This window comes from Anser brachyrhynchus, assembly GCF_964034855.1.
Source record: "Anser brachyrhynchus genome assembly, chromosome: 10".
Taxonomy (NCBI): domain Eukaryota; kingdom Metazoa; phylum Chordata; class Aves; order Anseriformes; family Anatidae; genus Anser; species Anser brachyrhynchus.
The window spans coordinates 17,923,711-17,941,730 of NC_137705.1; the positions used below are offsets into that span (position 1 = coordinate 17,923,711).

Here is an 18,020-nt window from a genome sequence, read left to right on the forward strand (position 1 = left end):
GACTGGGACTTGGATCCCTCGGATCCCCATGATGGACAGTTCTGAACGAAACGCCACCCTGTTTCTGCAGATGGGGCACTTGATGCGGACATTGTCTGTGTGTATGGCCATTTCCTGCAGCAGAAACACATGCGGTGAGAGGTGAGCGGGCCCTGGTGCTGCTGAGCACCTGCCGTGCGCGCAGGGTGAGGGGAGGGCTCCTACCTGGATGCAGCCCCGGTGGAACCAGGCGTGACTGCAGGCTGGGCACACCATGGTGTGGTAGGACTTGCTGTCCCCCACAGGGTCCATGCAGATGATGCAGATGGTGTCCTGCTCCGGATCTGCCTGCACTGCCTGCTGAGGGCGGTGCTCCCAGCAGAAGGACCTGGCGGGGAGAGGGAAGGGAAGGGCAAGGTGAGAAGTGCTGGGCCTGCCGCGGTTGTGGCGAGGAGGGCAGAGGAACGTGAAGGAGCCCCAGGCCCATCCAGGCTCTGGCGCTGCCTCCGGCTCTGCCAGGCTGCTGGGAAGCACCAGCGTGGGGTCCTCTCTTGCTTGGCTGCTGCTGGCAGCCCTTACCTGTACTGCCCAAAGAACTGGGTGACGCATTCTCCGTCCGAGGCGCAGGGGAGATGGAAGCTGCGTTCACAGCCTGTCTCCGTGCAGGTGATGGTGGCCCCTCGCTCGCCACAAACGAAGCATTGCTGAAAAGAACACAGCAGCCCCATTAGCACCAGGCTCGATGCCGCCACCGCTGGCCCCACACCCCTGGGCAGGGCAGGGCACAGGGCGCGGGCGCTGCTGGGTCACGCTCTGCAGACCCCCCCTGGCGGACAAGGCTCGTCTGCCAGAGCAGCAGTTTGTCCCAGAGCAGGTTGGAAAGGCTGGGATTGCTGCCTTGGGGTCCAGGCTAAGCTCGCGGGAGCATCTCCTGGCCCAAACCTCCCTGTTCCCATCAGGTCCTCACCTTCTGGGATGCCCGCTTGATTGCGCATCGGATGTCGTCAGGACGGTACCCCTCTATGTCTTCGCGCATGCTTCCACGCCGTGAAAGGCTATCCACAAAATACTGTAGAAAAGAGCAGGATCTCGTTAGGGGTCATAGTTGAAGGGACCGTCCCTGGTGGGATGCTGACGGGAACCCTGGGGGAACTCACCAGGCAAAACGTGTGGGCACAGAGTCCATTCCTTTTGTGTATGGGGCCGCAGATGTTCGGGTCAGCATCTGCCCGGCCACACAGCATGCATGCTGGAGGGGAGAGAGCAAATGGCACAGCCATTGAGCACCTTTGCGGGGCCAGGTGTCCCTGAGGGACTGTCCCCAAGGGCCTGTTCTGTCCCTGCCATGCTGGCTGATGGGCAGGGCCAGAGGCTGTGGAGGGGAAGGAGGCACAGCAGGCACAAGGGTCCCAGCAGGCACCCAGAGCCTGACCTGGGCCCCCCCTGCCAAGGAGCAGAGGGGCCCTGCCCCGGGGTGGTTGGGGAGCCCCTGCCTGCCCCTGCCTCCCCTCTCGGCCACAGGCAGCCCCCCCAGCCCCTCCCCGCCCTCCTGTGGGACGGGATACTTTTCTCTCACCTTGCTCCCTCGAGTCGGGAGCCTTCCGCTTCATTTCAGACATGGTGCACTTGGACAGCGAGCACTTGGAGAGTCACTGCCCCAGCGGTGCCGGGGTTTCTCCTCCACACGCTCCTCTGCCGACCCTGAGGGAGAAGCAGGACGAGGGTGAGTCTGCAGCACGGCCCGAGGTGTGCAACCCCTCCTCCCTCGGCAGCCCCGGGCAGCCCCCTCCTCCCTGCCCTCTCCCCAACTCACCAAATCGCACTGAGGCACGGCCCGAGCCCAGCAGCCTTTTATATGCTCCTCGCCCCCGCGGGTCGCCATGGCCAGCCATTGTGACATCACCACCGCACGCCCCCCGTTTGGGCAGGGACGCCCAAAGCTACCTGGCACCCGCTGTGACAGAGCCCCCGCCTCACAGGGGTGGCTGGAGGTGCCACGCTGGGGCCTGGGCCCTCGGCACCCAAGCAAGAGGGTGGCCGCTCTTGCAGCCGGCACAGGCTCAAATGCCGGGTCCCGCGACACGCGGCGGAGAGGAAGGATTGCTTCCCTCGGCCTGCTGGCAACGCTCCCCGTGCCACAGGCAGGAGCGGAGATGTCCCTCGGACAGGGCTGCAGCCCTGGAGTGGCGGCGCCTGCACCGCACCTTTGGGCCAGCATTGCCGCCCTCCGGGAGAGCCGCAGGACACCTGGCGTTTGGGTCACAGCTTGCTCCCTCCTCACGTCCTTCTCCTACAGAGTTTCTCGAGAGCAGGGTGAGACCAGAGCTCGTTGTCTCCCCCAGACATCAGCAAGAGACATTAGAATACCACCTTCTGGAAAGGCCTCATGTTGTGTCTCCTGCACCCAAAGCAGCCCAGCAGACCCAATTGACGCGTGGCTCTCCCATGTCGGGGAGCCCCGGGAAGTGCCCCCAGAGGTGCAGGAACCCCTTTGGGGGAGCAGGCTGTGCTCAGATGATGGTTCGATGCAGGCCGGCCGGCTGGGGACTCAGGCAGCCCTCTTGCGATGTAGGGTGACACACAGGGCACGGAGCCTGTGGCTGCTGCAACTCAAGGTGCATGGCTCCGCTCTTGGCAGCCCCAATCACTTCTCAAGAGTTCATAGAAGCATAGGATCATAGAATCCTGAGTTGGAAGGGACCTATAAGGACCATCAAGTCCAACTCCTGGCTCCACAAAGGTCTACCCAAAAATTCAGAGCGTGTGACTAAGTGCACAGTCCAAACGCTTCTTCAACTCCGACAGGCTTGGTGTCATGACTACATCCTTGGGGAGCCTGTTCCAGTGCATGACAACCCTCTCGGTGAAGAACCTTTTCCTGATGTCCAGCCTGAACCTCCCCTGTCACAGCTTGACACCTCTCCCTCGTGTCCTATCGCTGGTCGCTAAAGGGAAGAGATCGGCGCCTGCCCCTCCACTCCCCCTCGTGAGGAAGCTGTAGGCCGCGATGAGGTCTCCCCTCAGCCTTTTCTTTTCCAGGCTGAACAGGTCAAGTGACCTCAGCCGCTCCTCGTACGTCTTCCCCTCTAGGCCCTTCACCATCTTCGTTGTCCTTCTCTGGCCACTCTCCAACAGTTTCACATCCTTTTTGTACTGTGGTGCCCAGAACCGTACACAGTACTCGAGGGGAGGCCACACCAGCGCAGAGCAGAGCAGGACAATCCCTTACCTCGACTGTGCTTGGTGCACCCCAGGGTATGGTAGGCCCACCTGGCTGCCAGAAGTATTTGAGTGTTTGAGTATTGCATTGAGTAATTCAGTAGCTTTTGGAAGCCAAAGTTCCCTTCGTGATGTTCACATGTTGCGTATATGACTGTGATCAATGAATATTGTAGTACGCTCCAGTTTCTAGGATGTTACACCTAGGTGAGTGTAACTTGCAGTCTTGGATACTCACTGGGTCAGACTGTTTGTCGTCCCTTCATAACACCTAAGGGACAACAAATGTGTGTTTTCAGTTTGTGTCATTCTTTTTAGAAGCTGGATAACTTTCACCTTTAGGGATCAGGGTCTTTGTTAACAAAGACTGAGATACGCACCTGGAGTTCTTTTTCCCAAACCTTATTTTTCTTCAGTAAATGAGAGTAAGTGTCACATAGCCAAGAGGATACAACTAAATTTGCGTTACGTTTGAGGAGAAATGTGCCAGAATTAAGGGAACATTGCTTGATTTCTAATCTTTTTGGGGTAAACCTTTTCTATTTGTCAGTAGAAAGGAGCTCTGTGGTTTTGTAATATTTTTTTTTTCTTTTCAGAGGGATGTCAGTTTCAGTTTTGGTGTATCATCCTAGAGTCCCTTTCTTGCAAATTGCCAATGTTTTGCTGTCAAAGGGATTTAAAGAGATTTTGATAAGTTACTGTCTGAAGTCTTGTGTTGAATTGTTAAGCAAAACATGCTGTTTGTCTGTAAACAGGTAAGTGACTCCTGCTGTTAGACATAGGGTAGTCTCCAGCAGTTGCTTTGTTTTAAGAGGGCAGTGCTGCTAGCAGAAGGGTCTTTGACAGTTGTCATCTGTGCACTTCTGATGATCACACAGGAACTGATCTCAAGGGCTTTTTATTGAGGAAACCAATTATATGGTTTTCAAGATAACAGCCGTTTTTGTGGTGATAACAAGGGCTATTGCATCAAGCAGCAGTCTCAACTTCATAATTCTCGTTGCTTTGTTGGAATAGTTTTCTGAAAGGAGCAGTTCTGGTCAGCTATAAATGTGTGATTTGAAGAATGGTGGTTTGTATGCTCATCATTTCGCCTGGCTTCGGAAAAACCGGGGTGCTCTTGGTTTGCACTGAGTCAGAATGGCCGCAAGAGGGAGATGCTGGCTTGGATTTGTAACTTTGCAGCTCCATCTAGCGTTCACCTTGTCTGAAGTTTACGGTTATATTTACAGCTGAATTAAATATTCAGTGTTTCACTAAGGAGTTTTCTTCTATGCTGGTAGTAGGCAGTGTTCTTTAGAAAGTGAAGCTAAAGTGAAGCTTTCTTTTTCTTTTCTGTAGATATTTTAGTTAACTGTTTTTGAAAGGCAAGTAGAACACCTTCAGTATAAATGCTGTCGCTTGTCACACTCTGCATTAATTAGGCTCTGAGGTGGTAAGCATACATCTAAATTTTAACGTGCATAAAAACTTCAACAGTTAGCTAGCTGAAATGTATACGCAGAAAGTTGATGAAACTACATTAACAAATCTATATATATTTGTGAGACACTTATATTTAAGTTGAAGCAGTCTCAGTTGTAAAACACATGCACTCAGTGTCGTGCTTTGGATTTGAGTTAGGGTCCAGCTACAACTTGACCGTGGGTGATATTTTCTGCTTTAATAAGGTCACTTTTGGGTTGTGTGTGTAAGGTAAGCCACCTCTGTTGGAGTGCACAGCTCTGAAAGACTTCTGGGTTTGACTCTTCCATGGTAGAACTTGATGCTGCTGAGAGTTTCTTAGACTTTATCAATCTTAGAGTTTGGGTTATGTAACTTTCCTCATGTTAGTGACCACTCATAGGAAATACTTTTCTTTTACTAGAGGCCCAAGGATAAATCTGGTTGCATTGCACATTTTCTCGATATGATAACAGGCTGATCCGTATCTTTTGATATTCTTCTTTCAGGCTGTAGATGGAAATCAGTGCAGTAGTCTTCCTTTGTTTTGTGTCAAAGATTATGCATTCAATCATCGAAGACAACAGTGACTTAAATACAGGCCCAGGTCCTCAAGCACAAAGTGACACAGCCTGCAGGAAAAAGCATTGCTTGCCAAGATGGGGTTGGTTGCTTAGCAATGGGCTATTTATCTGGAAAGGACCACAGAAAAATGATTGGGATGGTTTGAAAACATTCAAGTAAAAAGAGCTTTTAAAGTCAGCACTCTAACAATTTGCATGTGGAATCTGAAATGAATGGATTCTGCAGAAACTTGGATCTGTAGTTGAATTTGGCATGATAAAGACTTGCCCCCTCCTGCCTTACTTATAAGGTAGCCAACCTGCAGACTATACCACTGGACATGTAGGTCAGTGAGAACTGATAAGCTGATTTATGTGGGTGATCCTTTAGCAAACCCTGTGTTGTTCAGATACAAAGAAACATAGGGTTTTGTCCATCACGTGGGCATGTGATGAGTTGCAATGTAAAGTACCTTACTCTTCCAGCTACTGTTCATCTTGAGCATTGACTCAATATTACAATATTAAGTACTTTCTTCATTAATTCAAGAAGACGCAAGGATTCATGTACACTACAGGCCATATTGAAGATGGCATAAGGGAGTTAAAGATTGGTGTGAGAATGATCTTGGACTGGAACAGAGAGAGAAATGAGCTAACAAAGGAGAACATTAATGTAACTTGCGGCACCATAAAACTGTGTTCAATGCTTTGCATGCTGAGCTGTGTCCTCTTGTGGAAAATGCTCTTGGGATTGTCGGGATTTACTCAGAGTGGGACGCGGTTACCTGTAGCTCATGTCTTCTCTGTTTTTTAGCACTGGCTGATGTAGTAGGTGCTCCAGATGATGTGACGAGTGAGCAGCCATGTCACTACACATCTCTCTAAATTATGGCTGATTTCAGCCTTGTTAATCAAAGAAATTTCAGGTTGTCGTTATATTCAGGAAATTTGAGAGAGATTATTCAGCAATACTGATTTGTGTTCCATCTGAATATTTCTCTGTTCTGTGAAGTCAGTACACAGAAAACTGAGCTGTTAGAATCAGATAAAACTAAGTATTCGCCAATAATACAGTCACAGTGAATTTCTTTACTTTTGACTTAAAAATACCGCCTTTAGTTGATGATTGGTTAAAAATGTGTCTTTCAGAACAGCACTCCAGCTAGAGCAGAACCACACTTTGCAGTTGCTCTATTAAATTTGAAACTCCAAGTGTTATTTCATGTTTCTTGTTTACTTCCAGGTGGGTTTTCAAGCAGCTGTATGACAAAGGACTAGTATATAGGGGTGTTAAGGTCATGCCTTTCTCAACTGCATGTAACACCCCACTGTCCAACTTCGAGTCCCATCAGAATTACAAGGTCAGTATCTGAGTACATGATGCATTGCAGTCTAATCTATAGCATCCTCTACTTGGATTTGTAAGGCTTTAGTATTTTTTTGCTTGATACATAGGCATGTTGTTATATTATGAGCTGATAGCCAAAAAAAAAAAAGCTTTTTTATTGAGTTTAGCTGTGTTTGTTTGGATTATTTGATCTTTGCATTCTTCCTTCTTCTTGGTTACTACTTACAGGTATTTGAGGCATATACTTTGTTTTACTCTGCTAAATTACTCTCATTTCCTCTTTTGGCTTTCAAGGTGAATATTGCACTTGTGCTGGGTTTTTATTGTAAATACTTGCAGGAAAGCTGTAGCATTCCCTGGCTGTGCAGATCTGAGAAGAGGAAGGGTCTTTACAAAGTTGAAATCTCTCGTGGGAGATTAGTAAGGATTATCAAAGATCATGTTTGGTTGTAGCTCAGTGTTATTATAGGTCTTGTAAGAATTGTTAACTCAGATTGATAAACTCCATGTAATGTTTTTCTTAATATAAAACTAAGTATACCATGCATTTTTAAGATGATCCCTTGAAATGAATGACTAGATGCAACTTTTATTAGCAACAAACATGTTACCACATGCATGAAAGCAGAAACTCTGTCCCAGTTTTTCCCTTTTTCACGTTAGTTTGTGGACAGAGGTTTTGTATTCTTTACTATCCCCACCCAGGCCTCCATGTCCTTGTGTCAAAAATCTTTTACTTACGTTGTTACAGCAGAAAGCTAGCACAAATTGTACATCTGGTCTTTTTTACATCTTGCCTAACAAAGGCCAATTTGCTGGCCAAAAATAGTGTTTTTGAAAAAAATGTTTAAATGAACTTGTATAATGCTGTCCACAGATACTAGTGCTTTCTATATTTCAGAGGAACAATTGACCATATTGAAGAACAAAGGTTTTTGTGATTTGGAAGTGTCACCTACAAAGATATCTTGTTGTTTTGTGATTGTGTGACAACTGAAATAGTTAATAAATACAAGAAAAGTAATCTACATTTCATATAGGCTCAGATTAATGAGCTTTCTTTGGAACAAAGACTATTTTTGTGTGCCCTTTTTCCATAGAACAACGCTTCTCTCCCCTCCCCCCTCCCCCCTTCCCCTTCCCCTTCCCCTTCCCCTTCCCCTTCCCCTTCCCCTCCCCTCCCCTCCCCTCCCCTTCCCTTCATATGCTGCTGTGCCACTTCATGTGAAAGATATCTTTTTATCTGTTCGAGGTGGTATTTTGGAGATTGGATCATTACGAGTCTGTAAGCTGGTATGATTTATTCTTGGCAAGACCTGTCATTTCTGGGTGTAAGGCAGCTGTTATCTTTCTTGATGTGAAAAGCAGGCTTTGGCTTCTGTTTATTGATCCCATGAGAAATAGGACACAGGAAGCACGTTTAGAAATTGACTTAAGTGTCTAATGTAAACTTGAGTAAACTTTGTCAGTATCTTGTATTACATGCAACTGAAGAGGTGTTGTCTTCAACTTAAAGCAGGTACAACTTTGCGTGCAGAAAAAAGTATTGAACAATGTCATTATTTGGAAGCTTGGGTGTTTTTTTATGGCTTTCCAGATGTAATTATCTACCAGGTCAACTTAGTGCTTCAGAAAAGGTGAATGATCCTACAGTGCTGTTTCTCAGTTGTTAGAGACAGAATGGTAATGATAGCTCAGCCTTTGCTCACATCAAGCACAGTACAAGAGTTATGTAATATTTATGTTTTACTGTTGACTGCACCAGATGTTCACAGAAAATTCCCTCTGGAACAGCCCTTAGCTCAGACATAAATAGCTGCCTGTCCCGTGATGCAATTAACTGTTCCGTGATGCTGGACAGAAACCAGAGCGCCCTGCACCAGAAATGATGAGGGGATAGGACCTGTTTGTATGTTTAGGGCCTGTGCATGTGACATTCATTTTCTATTTGCCATTTAATATTAATAATAAAAATTTAACGTGCAAGATTAGACTTGCTTTTCAATCTATTTTCTCTAATATATGAAATACAGAAGTGAACAACTAGGGTTGTTTTTGTCTGAAAGAAAAATTTGTTTTCAGGGGATTCTTTTGAACCATTTGAAGACAAAATTTCATAGAGCAGCTGCTAAAGGTCTTCTTCCCTGACATTTTTACTCTTATAAGTATTGATGTACTTGTGTTTTTAAGCACTCAAAGCTTCTATTTTTTGTTCCTAACAATGGTTTCTTAGTAAGATATTTCATCTTCTGAAGTGATGGCTATTCCTCCTACTCCCTGACTCTAGAGGAAAAGATGGGAAAAGGCTTTGTGTAGCAGTAGTTGAGAAACTGCTGATAGTCTTGACAGCTGAGATTAATTATAGACTTTTTAAAAGGGATTATAAGAGGTACCTGAGGGAACTGGCACTTGGCTCTCTGGTGCTTTGGCAGATAATTCCCAAAATCTCAAAGCTAATGCTAACCCTTAACTCTGTGGCCTTGTCAGGCTGATAGTTTCCACTGATATAATGGGAGAATGTTGGGATTGTTATCTTTTTCAAACTTTCTTATGCTGCCACTTCAACTTCTGTCACTGCAGAGATGAACTAGGCAAATTGCAAGATAGATTTGGGCAGATTTCAACAATAGTAACTACTTTGACTTGCATTTTTTCACTATGCCGTGCATTAAATGTGTTTTCTCTTTTTCCTTTTGACTTTATCTTGCCTGTTAAGGATGTTCAAGACCCTTCAGTGATTGTGAGCTTCCCGCTGGATGAAGATGCAAGTGTCTCTCTTGTTGCTTGGACCACTACTCCTTGGACCTTACCTAGTAATCTAGCCCTTTGCGTTAACCCGGAATTGCAATACATAAAATTGAGAGGCAAGTGTTAAATTAAGATTATATATAATGAACCCTTTTTTCTTCAGTGCCTTTGAATATGTGCATATATTTTGTCTGATAGACTGTTTTATGCTACATTTAGTGCTTTGTTGGGACTGGATCAGTGTTATTGTAAAAAATGAGATATGTTTCCCATGTGGCTGATGGTTTCCAACTGCTGTGCTCTTTTTATTTTATCTGTTGCATACATTCTGAGGGCTGTTCCCTAATAAATATTGATAACTGAAATAATGAACAAGAACAAATGCTTTATTTGACCTCTTAAAGTCACATTATATTTGAAAGGCAGGAAGGTGTGGCTGGTTATCCCTAGCTTTTTCTTTTCCCTCCTGTTCCTGGGGGTCAGGCTCATGAGCAAGTTACTGGTATGTGACAGCTAAATTGCAGTAACTGAACATCTTTGTTCTCTTAACCTGTAACGTTAGATGGCTAATGGTAGTCACATTATGGGGAAGAAAGAGGTGGAAAATGGTAGTTGATCAGCAAGACTGTTCTGGGCAGTTTTATAGCTAACATACCATCTTGCATAAACTGAAAGGTTTTGTAATGGTGCAAATGAGGGTATTCAAGTGAGATTTATATAACTTTTTTGCTTTGTCTTATATTCTAGATAATGCCACGGGAAAGATTTACATCTTGATGGAATCCAGGCTTATAGCCCTATACAAATCTGACACGGAATATGAGATACTGGAGAGGCAAGTACATAAATTATTACATACTTGTTAACGTCCGGTATTTTTATAGCTCAGAAGTTAAGTGTTTCAAAAAGTTGAATTTTGCTGTTGCCTAAAGATGACTTTCCCTATGTGGTGATACTTTGTGTGTATATCTTGCAAAAAAAGCTATAAAAGATTGGAAGTTGCTAGGACAAATTGGTCTTGAATATGAAGCTCCAAATAGAATAAAAGTTTCATTGGATTATTGTATTACAGCAAAAAATAAATAATAAAAAAAACCTTAGTCCATTTTTCCTTCAATTTTGTTTTTCCACCATTTTTATGAAAAACATTGTTAATTTAGAAGTCTCTAAAATTGGAAATTGTGTAAATGTGTAATAAGTTTAAAAAATGGTCTAAGTACTTAAAGCGAAACAGACAAGAAAAAACATTCTTTAGCAAACAAATACTGCTTCTGCAGAATTGTCTACCCAAATTAAGTAGTTAGTGGCAGTTATGCTTTCTGAAAACTGCTTATTCATCTTGGTTGAATTGAAGAATATGAACTATTTAATAAATTGGATAGGGAACGCAAGTATTAAATTATGTAGCCCTCTTAGAATATGTGGCTTTGCTTCTTTTAAATCTTTTGTATAAAAAATCAGTCTGATAAAGGGGTAATAATAAATATTTGGCTTTATTCAGTCCTGTGCAATGGTTTTAAAGAAAAAAACTAGAAGATTGTAAATGACAGCCCTTCTTCACTGGCATTAGTTATTTTTGTCTTTTTACCCCAAGCAGTTGAAAGTTTTACATCAGCATTTTTCAACTAAAAATTGTGTGTCTTGCACATATGTGAAAAGAGGCTAAGCAATTATATGTATTAATTGAATTGTAGGAATATAGAGCTAGAACACCTGCTTGTTTTCTACTCTTATGCTCATACTATGACAATTGAGTAATTCCTATTTTTTTTCCCCTCTGTCCCTGCACTGTCCCCAAAGTGAATTGACATCATCCGTCATGTATGCTGTAGTCATTTGAGGTGGTACTCAATTTAAAAAGATGGTCTTTCAGTGCTTCCTTTCTTCACTGTGGACAGAACGCCTGATCTCCAGATTTGCTCCCTCTGTTTTTCTTTCTCCCTTCATTCATCAATAAAAACACCAAATAGTGTCAGTGTTAGGATACCACTGGAAATGTAAACATACAGTCACCCATTTACAATGCTTTTGTATTTTGTGTTTGCCAGAATGACATGGGAAAGTATGAAAAACCAACACTAAGACTTGGATCTATCTGCTTGATTGCTATTCAAGCTAGCTAGTTTGCCTAACAAAGGAAGTAATTTGGTTTGATGTGACTTATTCTCGACAAATTCATGTTGTGTGTTTAGCACTCACTCTTTTTAAACTGTTTGATCACTTAAACTTGAATCAAGTTGTTACTTTGGTCTGACTTTTTTTAGGTCCATCAGTGCCCCATTTTCCTCTTGAAGTCTAGGTACCATGCTTCTTTCCAGTTTTTGGAAATTTCCTTAGTGTTTAGGAAAAAAAAGTTTCTACCAAAAGTACTGTATTTTCTATTTTGGAATGCATTTCTTAGACTTGAAAATAAGCAAGGTAGATGCATTCCATTTGTAGGTCTATTATGCTTTGGTCCTGGATTGTTCTTTTCGTGGAATTTTACAAATTAAATTTCAGTAGTGATGCCATCATTCACTTCCTGTATCAACGAATGCATTAAATGTGTTAGCCTTCCTTGTTGTGTTTTTCTCTTCATCAGAATTGTGGAATAAAAGGTCTGTACCTGCTGTAAGACAGTCATACAGAAGTTTGTTGTAGATGCTTTTATCCCTGGCTACTTGTATTTCTAACTTTTTTTTCCTCATCTTTTGATTTTTACCTCTATGTACCTAAATATAAGGCTGCTGGCAACTTTTATTCTCTTTGCAGAGTGCAATTTTTTCCTCTTTCCATATTAGTGCTACAGTCTTCTCTGACTGACTTTTTTTTTTGTCATACTACAATTTTTTACATTATGTAATAAATCATTTGTCTCAAACATGAAATCAGAGACAAGAGGTAGCTGGTAGTTCAATGGATCTTTTGAAGATTTAGATCTAAAAAGTATGTAAATTCATGGAAATGAACTTTTCCTTTTTCTACTTTTTTTTCTCACTTTTTTTTCCTTCTAGTTCCCTTTTAAATTTTCAAGCAGTTAGGTCTTCAAGGGAGAGATTCATGACACTTGCTCCATACCAGGTGGCAGGCTGAGGTCATGGAATAATCTTATATTAAAAATTTTCTGTATCTAAACTTTCTGTATCTGAATATCCCCAGCTTTTCTTTCAAACCCGACTTGGCTGCTTTTCTTCCCTTTTTCCTCTCAAATGCAGTTAGAGTTTCTTGTGAGAGAAAATTGGAGTAAATCTCCTTTGTTTCATTAGGGAGATGGCTACTGTCTTTATCAGAATACTTGCGCTACTTTGCACAAGTGGATTGGTCTTGATATATGCCACCACTTTTAGCGGTTTGTTGATTTGTGTAGCAGTGGTGAATGTGAAATGGTTGATGAACATTTTCCTCCCTTTGTGTAACATTTCAGTCTATTTGCATATTAAACTCTTCATTTCTTTATACTATTTTACAGCACGTCAGCATTGTCTCCTTTTTGATTATAGATTTCTGATCTGTTGAGAGAGAGAGATTATTATGGTGATTTTAATCTAGTCTCTGTTATGCCAGTATAATTTAGGTTACAAGAAAGCAGATACAAATTTTCAGCCTGAAGTTCAGGACTTTGATAAAATATTTTAGAAATCAAAAGGGAAAATAAGGAATGTGATCCACAACCCTTTGCTTTAATTTACTTGTGTTAAGTAGGAATTTAACTGTTTTTTTTTAAGCAGTTCCAGTGCTTGATGTTCTGTCTGAGCACTCTCACATCTTCGTGGCTGAGCGCTGGGATGCTATTCTCTCATCTGATCCTGATTAAGCACCTCAAACATTCCTAAGGCTGTTTGTAATATAAAATGCTGAAACCATCCGTGAAGCCGTGGCTTAAAATAGAAATCTCCCCTTTTCCTAGTGGATATTACGTATGCCAAGCTGAGGAGTCATGCTCTTTAACTTGGCATTAAATATTGATTGAGTTTCTTTTTTGTACAACGGAACAGCTTTCAAGCTGTTTCCCACTTTCAATTAGTCAAAGCTTGCATGGTTTGACCATTGTTTGGAAGATGTGGATGTAAATTAGGAAGAGTATAAGGAAAGACCACAGCTGTGACACATCTGGAGAGGTAACCCATCTATTAGATGAAGATGTGTTTTAACTAGACTTTTTCCTGAAATGGAAGATTTAAGCCCTTTCAGGAGAGTTGTGGTCGGCGAATCGCAATCCAATTGCCATTTTTGCCATCTGTAGTCAGAAGCCTGAAGAGGGCCAGATCCACAGACTGTATCTCTGTCTTGCATTTCCTGTCTGGCTTGGTTCCCCAGTGAGTCCTGTCTGTATTGGATCTTTTGAGATGCCTCTGGGGAGCTTAGATGCCTAATTTTAGAATAAGGAATAAAGCATCTGAACTATAAACACTGTAATACTCAGGATCGTAATCTTCTGCACATAATACTTGTAGACGTTTTTGATCAGTGCTTATTTAGTTGTGTTTGAACACACTGGGCTATAGCGCTTTGTTGTTATCAAAATAAAATTTTTGCCAACAGCTTTATCAGAAATAAGTTGTTATTAATGTTTAATTTCTATGTTAATTTACAATGGTTGCCTGATTGGAAGAGCATCGGGAAGGAGGGTACCTGTTCTCTGTTAGCAGAGATACTTTAAGATGTGTTTTTTGTGTAAGCTCAAGTTGTCAAAGAGATCTAGAAGTGGGAAGCAAACTATTCAGAAGAAACTTTCTTTACCTTATGGTGTCGAATTCTGATAGGGGTGGGGAGAAAAGGAGATAGGAAAAACAGCACTGGTGCTAGCTGAGTAGTTTTCAAGTTGTTAAATCTGTGTTCATTTAAATCTTTCTCCTTAGGTTTCCTGGCATTACGCTTAAAGGCAAAAAATATAAACCACTCTTTGAATATTTCATTCAGGTAAGTAGGATGAACAAGTTCAGTATTTGACATAGTACACAAAGACAAAAGTAAAAAAGTTTATATTCCTTGCTTATATTTTACATTTTATTTTATATTTAAAATCTTGTCTCCTAATAAGAAAAGCTGCATTTTATTAAAGTAGTTCAAAACCCTAGTAAAAGGTTGAAAAACAGAAGGCTGTTTTCTATATTTTTTCCTAAAGTTTTAAATACAACCAGGGTAAGATTTCAGTGGTAAATAGTAGTATGGCTTCAGATTGCAGCAAAACTTTGGGTAAGCAGTATGCTCTCAGCTTTTCAACTGGAGAGTTTGTTGTCTGCCTTTAAATTCCACAGATTTTGTATTCCTAAGAAAATGACTGTGGATAACCGTTGCAGTTATAATGATTTCTGCTGAACAATTAAAAACCTTTGGTAAAATAACTATTACTATATATGGCCTTTATGGGTGTCCATCTGTGCAACTTTTACGTGCTGTGTAAGTCTACTGTAGTTAATAGCACTGCAGACTGTAATAGAATATATAGTAATAAGGAATAGGGTGGAGGACTGATGGGTTTAAAAAAAAAGAAAACCCAGCAATACTTCTTATTAAAAACTGGTTAAATTTTTCAAAGAGTTGAAATGGATTACAGTACTGCTGGACAAGCAGCTGTTAATTCGGGCAAGGGATTCAGTCATTTCTGACTACCATCTGTTTTTGAAGCATGTGCTGAAGTCAGCACAAAGCTGAGGAAATGTCTGTAGGTAGAAGGACCTGTTATTTCTAGGGAAAGGACAAACACCTAGTGGAATCTGGTAAACTGTACTACGGGAGTAAAGGTTCAGAATGGATAAATTATTTTGAGACCTGCTGTACTTCTTAACGAGCAGATGGGCATACACCAATTTTTCTTAGAATGGACGTCGTGTCTTAAAATAGCCCCCTTCAGAACATGCCAAATATAATATTTTGTAACACATCTAATTCAGCTGTAACTATCTGCAGTACTGTTTTTAACCACTTTTACATTAAGGAATAGGAAATAGATCTTTATTTTTTGTTATTTACTCACTGATCACTGGATTTTCTTGAGCTCTCTTGAATTGCTCATTCTCTGGAGGAAATAGAAAGTATTACTATAAAAGCAAAGGTTTTCTTTAATATTTAGAAGGTAGAGTGGACATATAAAAATGGAAGGAGACTTCTGTATAATTAATGCCTGTAGCTGTCTTGATTGTATGCTCGCTTACAAGAGTGTACTGATTTGTATTCTTAAGCACAGACCTGTGTGAAGATCTGTGGCTTGAAGATTAATTGACTGTTAGGCCTTCTTGAGAGGTCTTAGGTTTAATCACAGTTGATGCTGTTTAAATGAAGTGTCTAGATGTTTTAGGTATGGGAAATGGATACATAATGTTAGGAATGTCATATTTTAATGTGTGTCATTTATTTCTGATGCAGTTGTTGATTCTAGAGTATAACCAGTAGCTCTTCCATGTTCTTAATAATTCTGTTTTTCTGTATATATGACAAGCATATTTTTGTTTTACAGTGCAAAGATAAAGGTGCCTTCACTGTGTTAGTAGACAGTTATGTGAAGGAGGAGGAAGGCACAGGTGTTGTCCATCAGGCCCCCTATTTTGGTGCTGTAAGTATAATTTATGGATCTGTTATGTCCATTTTGTTCCAACATACATTGCTTAGCTTTCCAGCTACTGTTGACTGTCAGGGTGACTATGAAATTAAACAGTCCTCCCGTTTGCTACTCACAAATATAAGAAGCATCATATTCTAGTGAGTTCTTGCATACACTAGTGACACTTGTGTGCTAGATTGGGGATTTTAGATGTCTCTTGGTTATTGCTGAGGTATGTGAAGTGAACTTGCCACCTTATCTTCCAAGTGTTGTTGATCTTAGCTTTTCCAAAAGTCTAAATTTACAGCCTCAAGAATAAATGATCTGGTGCACTGGTAAGTGATATATTTGGGATGGTAGCTGCAGTTCTGCTCAACATGCTGCCCTTCTTCAGTGTTTCAATTTTGTTACTTGTGCATTTGAAGGGCCTGAAAAAATGCTTCCAGTGCTTTTGTACTGAGGCTTTATTCCTTAGTATGAAGGGATTTTGTTGCACTCCATTTTTTTGTCTACTAAGAAACTTTATTGTTCTTTCCTTCAGTCTTTTCTTGCAAAGGTTAAGAGGGATAATTTTTCATGAATTTCATCAGTTCAATTTTTAGACACATGAATTAACTGCACTAGTTCAGACTCATTGACCTTTTTGTATAGTGTCCTGTCTTCAGCCATTATCCAAAGATGCCCTCAAAAAACTTGTAATAGAGCTGCCAATGTCTAGCAATTAGCAGTCCCTGAACTACAATCTCCATCATCGTTCTTGAAACCATTGGCATTAATAACAGACCTCTTTGTATTCATGTAAAATATCCCATCTTTTCCTGTCTTTTTTGCTGCATCTGTTGTGGTGTTCTGTTTGTCTTGTCAAGATGATCATTGATGTGAAAAGATGTCCTGGCTTAAGACAGCTGTGACTTTTTAAAAATTTAAAAAAAAAAAAAAAAGACTGTGTAGTATTTTACTGGTTAATGAAGAAATTCATGGTGACTGATAGGGTGTCTTAAGGAGTTTAAAGCGTATGACATTCCCTAAACCTCAGATATTCCCCTATAGGTAAGCCTTGCAGAGATTTAACAGAGGGATAAAGGACCAGTCCTGGCATTGAGTCAGGAACTCTTGCTGTAGGGCATGGAATAAAGGAAGAGTAAAGGCTACTAACAGAGAAGGAACTCCGGAAGAAGCTTTCCACTGACTGCTGGAAACAGCTTGTTGGAAAGGCTGCCCAGCCAGTTAGAGCAAGGATTATCTGCCATCTTCTGTTTGATTCTGTTACAAGCACACAAAGACTTGTATAAACACAGAAGGGGGGAGAAATCTTTTCTGTCTCTCCTGGGAAGTCAGCTATTGCCTTTTTAAAACCAGGGTTTTTGAAAACATGACAGTATGTTAAATGCATTACAAAGGAAAAAATGCATAGAGTATTTGTGTGAGGAAAAAGTACACTAAGATCACAAACAGAACTTTGCATGCGGTAGCTGCGGAGCAGCTAGACTTTATAATGAATGATATGGACCTGGGTTAACTGGATATGCTACCATCAGAAGGAAAAGACCACAGTCTTTTAGAAGTGTTGTCTTGATTCTTCTGTTCCTTCCCTCCAATATAAGTAAGTTCTTTTGATAAATAGTGATCGAAAGTAAGGCCTTTTTAATCTTCTTACTAGTAGACAATCTGATAATAGTTTAGAAATATATCCTTCTCCAACAACATTTTAAATTAAAAATTCACCTTCATTTAGTTCCAGGATATGTAGTTTTATTGTCTTGTCTGATGTTTTTGCCAAATACAAGCTGTGATGCAGTATGAGAAAGCACTTATTTTGGTTCAAAAGAAATCAAAATTAAAGCTCATGCAGCAAGACAAACCTGCTTAAAAACGTTTTAAATCCATTGTACCTCCAGATTAACATGACATTAAAATGGAGCTGCTTAGACATTTCATTATTTCATCAACTTAAAAGTTTTAGGTGCAGTTTAGCTTGCTTGCAAACCCTGTAATTCCAGCACCTGCTCGGCATGAATCATAGATGTTTCATAGATACATTGCTGTTGCATATTCTTTTCAATACATTGCAAAAATATACTTGTTTTTTGTATAAGTGGTACTATAGGTAAGCCTTTTGACTTCAGTTTTTTGTTAGTTTTTTTCAAGTTTCAGGTAGAAAAGCCTTGAGTTATTCTTATCAATGAGTTTTTAATAG

General features: G+C 41.4%; 1 protein-coding gene across 5 annotated transcripts in view; it reads left to right on the forward strand.

Annotated features, from left to right (window-relative positions):
• IARS1 (isoleucyl-tRNA synthetase 1) overlaps positions 1 to 18,020 on the forward strand; it is a 127,401-nt gene that overhangs the window by 32,985 nt on the left and 76,396 nt on the right. For all 5 annotated transcript variants that reach the window (XM_080606622.1, XM_080606620.1, XM_080606621.1 and 2 more), the window contains 5 exons: positions 6,451 to 6,568; positions 9,272 to 9,419; positions 10,051 to 10,138; positions 14,142 to 14,202; positions 15,740 to 15,835. In XM_080606622.1, the coding sequence (XP_080462748.1) occupies positions 6,451 to 6,568; positions 9,272 to 9,419; positions 10,051 to 10,138; positions 14,142 to 14,202; positions 15,740 to 15,835 (511 nt within the window). The remainder of the gene's footprint in view (positions 1 to 6,450; positions 6,569 to 9,271; positions 9,420 to 10,050; positions 10,139 to 14,141; positions 14,203 to 15,739; positions 15,836 to 18,020) is intronic.